The sequence below is a fragment of the Fibroporia radiculosa genome (genome assembly GCF_000313525.1).
Source record: "Fibroporia radiculosa TFFH 294 genomic supercontigs, scaffold13670, whole genome shotgun sequence".
Lineage (NCBI taxonomy): Eukaryota > Fungi > Basidiomycota > Agaricomycetes > Polyporales > Fibroporiaceae > Fibroporia > Fibroporia radiculosa.
This window is the reverse complement of record NW_012133484.1, coordinates 2,735-5,206: the sequence shown is the minus strand read 5'-3', so window position 1 is coordinate 5,206 and position 2,472 is coordinate 2,735. Positions and strand designations below refer to the sequence as shown.

General features: G+C 54.4%; 1 protein-coding gene across 1 annotated transcript; it reads left to right on the top strand.

Annotated features, from left to right (window-relative positions):
• Nucleotides 1-1,566: 1,566 nt before the first annotated feature.
• Nucleotides 1,567-2,279, top strand: FIBRA_07552 (uncharacterized protein; the record flags this gene model as incomplete). Its single annotated transcript, XM_012329231.1, has 3 exons — nucleotides 1,567-1,639; nucleotides 1,698-1,909; nucleotides 1,962-2,279. The coding sequence occupies 3 exons, from the start codon at nucleotides 1,567-1,569 to the stop codon at nucleotides 2,277-2,279; spliced, it is 603 nt and encodes a 200-aa protein (XP_012184621.1).
• Between the last annotated feature and the right edge of the window lie 193 nt (nucleotides 2,280-2,472).

Here is a 2,472-nt window from a genome sequence, read left to right as displayed (position 1 = left end):
CTTCCCGAGTCGGTCAGGAGCACACATATTGTGGCAGTGGCACTGCCGCTGCGCACACATCGTCATCAGCAAAAAACCAGGACTGTAGTTATTTAATTACAAGTGAATATAAATTTCGCCAGTATGGCGTTACTTGTCACACCAGATTGCAAATTATTAGTTAAATCTACAGCCTGTATGGTTTTGAAAATTCAACACCGGCATTTACAATTGGCATGCTGTATGGTGTACAAATGTAAAAAAGCTTCCCAAAATGCATCGAAAAATCAATTGCTTACCGTTACGATAACATATTGGCATTTCAATTGCATCAAGATGAAGTTTTCACAGTCAGGTGCAGGCAGATAAAGTAGTCATTCTATTCATTATTTAGTTACAGTTCCTACTAGTGTTACAGCAAACAGTCCTCCTCATACCCCTTCTGTCTCTATCCCACTCCTCAGACACTCCTCGGCTGCCATTTCCTCTTTACTTGCATTGCCGGGTGGTTGATCATATAAGTTGGGCTGATTCTGGGAAGATTCACGGTCACTTACCTCAGCGCCCCTATCCGTGGACGCACGCATTCGCGATCGCGGTGAAAGCTCGAACAAAGGCCGCCCCGCACTGTCCTCCAGCGGGTAGAAAATGGGTGGCGGTAGCTCGCGTGTCCGCAAAAGATGATGAGGACGGCGCAATCATAAGACTACTTATGCAAGTGCATATATGCGCATATATCTACTAATGGATGGAAATACGCGTCTGCGTCATTGCAGGGGGTGGCATGATAGCCCTACAGGAATGCAATGAACAGCCGGTCAGTACAGTGGAATGAATGGCGCGGAGAGCCCAGCTCGGATCCTCACCTCTGCACGCTCGTCGTTGGTCGGGCTCGAGTCGCCGGCTGTGTGATGGTAAATATCGAAGGTGCTGCCGGTCTCCGTCGTTGTCGCCGCCGTCGCCGTTGGTGTTGCTGTCGGGAAGGGGAGGGGAGGGGAGTGAGAGCCACAGGTCGGTGGCGCAGGATGTCACGGTAAAGGTGAGATCGTAAAGTTTCGGGCAGGCGCGCCTCCCAACGGCACACTTACGTAATTAACCGGCCGCCCTGCTAGGACAAAGTAAAGACAATAAGTTTCTGATCACGCTATAAGACCCATCAAGTACACAAGGGTAGCGAGAATTATACAGTTAAAGCGGTTTATAATTACCTATAAAAGCTAAAACAGTATGCAGGAGAATGCACATGCTGTCACCATGCTGATTTCTATTTGCAATTCCAAGCCACTCAGGTATCGCTCTACGTACATATGGATGCAGAGAAATGTTAACATTTAATTTACAATCGCTGTCGTCGAATACATTCCGGTTCTGATTTTGCTGATGGTGTTGCCGCTGCACGATGCACTGTGACTCTGCGCGATGCTTATTTCTTATTTCCATGGGTTCAAGTTTCGGCTCGTTGTCCACCTCGAATTCGAAGACGCGAGCTTCGCGTCAACTTCAACCGCAGTCGGTGCGGGGTGCCGCTCACGCCGCTGAAGTTGGTCTGTTCTCGCGCATCCTCGGATTGATCCTAGCAGTGCCGTCATGGCGCATGCAGCAGGGCCGATTGGCAGCCGGCAGATGCCACAGGAGATGGGCCCGGAAGCCTTCGAATTCGGTGAGTTTAGTCGGCATGACACTGCTCGTTATGCGCAGATATCGTCCTGTGGGGGCAGTCGGACGCAGGTGCTTGTTTCGCCTCGTTTCGTCGCGTGGTTTGCGGCCGTTCAGGCCCAGGTTCTGCTCCGTCGACGTCCGCGGCCGCGGCCGCGAAGTCGGGTTTCCGCGTGCGTCGCGCCCGGATGACGGTCTGCGTCACTGGGCGGGGAGGCCATGGGCGCCGACGGTCGAGCATGAGAAGGGGGAGAAGCACGAGTTTTTATGGGGGGTGCGTCTGTCCGAGGGCGAGGTGCTGACTCGAGGTGCTAAAGTGCCAGTAGCCCCCGAATCTCGACGGTGGCCATCACATACGCGCCACCCGTCCTGGGATCGCCGCGGCCGGCCGCCCGAGCGACCATCAGAGTGCGCTGCGACCTGGGACAGATGCCAATTATGCGGGGAGAACGGTTCTCCCGTCCAACTGCCTCCGCTGTTGGGAGTTCAAACCAGATCTAGAGGACCACCGTGCCTGCGCAGGCGCGCGTGCTCGTGTCCTGCGGCCCTGCATGCGCGTGACGTCGGTCGTGTGTGTTCTACTTGGGCACTGGTGCTGTAGGACGGCAGCACATGCATCGACGCGGTCGAAGCTGTCTCCCTGAAGACTCTCCGTAGGACCCGATCACCATTCCTTGCCCCGCCTGGCCGCATTCGTGCCCGCCAATGGCCAAGCTGTATGCACCAAGTTGCTCCCCGGATCATCATCGATGACGGTGGCGACCCGGTGGGGACAGGGTCTTTGCCGCGTCTGGCTATTTACGCTATCTCGAGACCGTGGGTCTCGGAAAGGGAAAA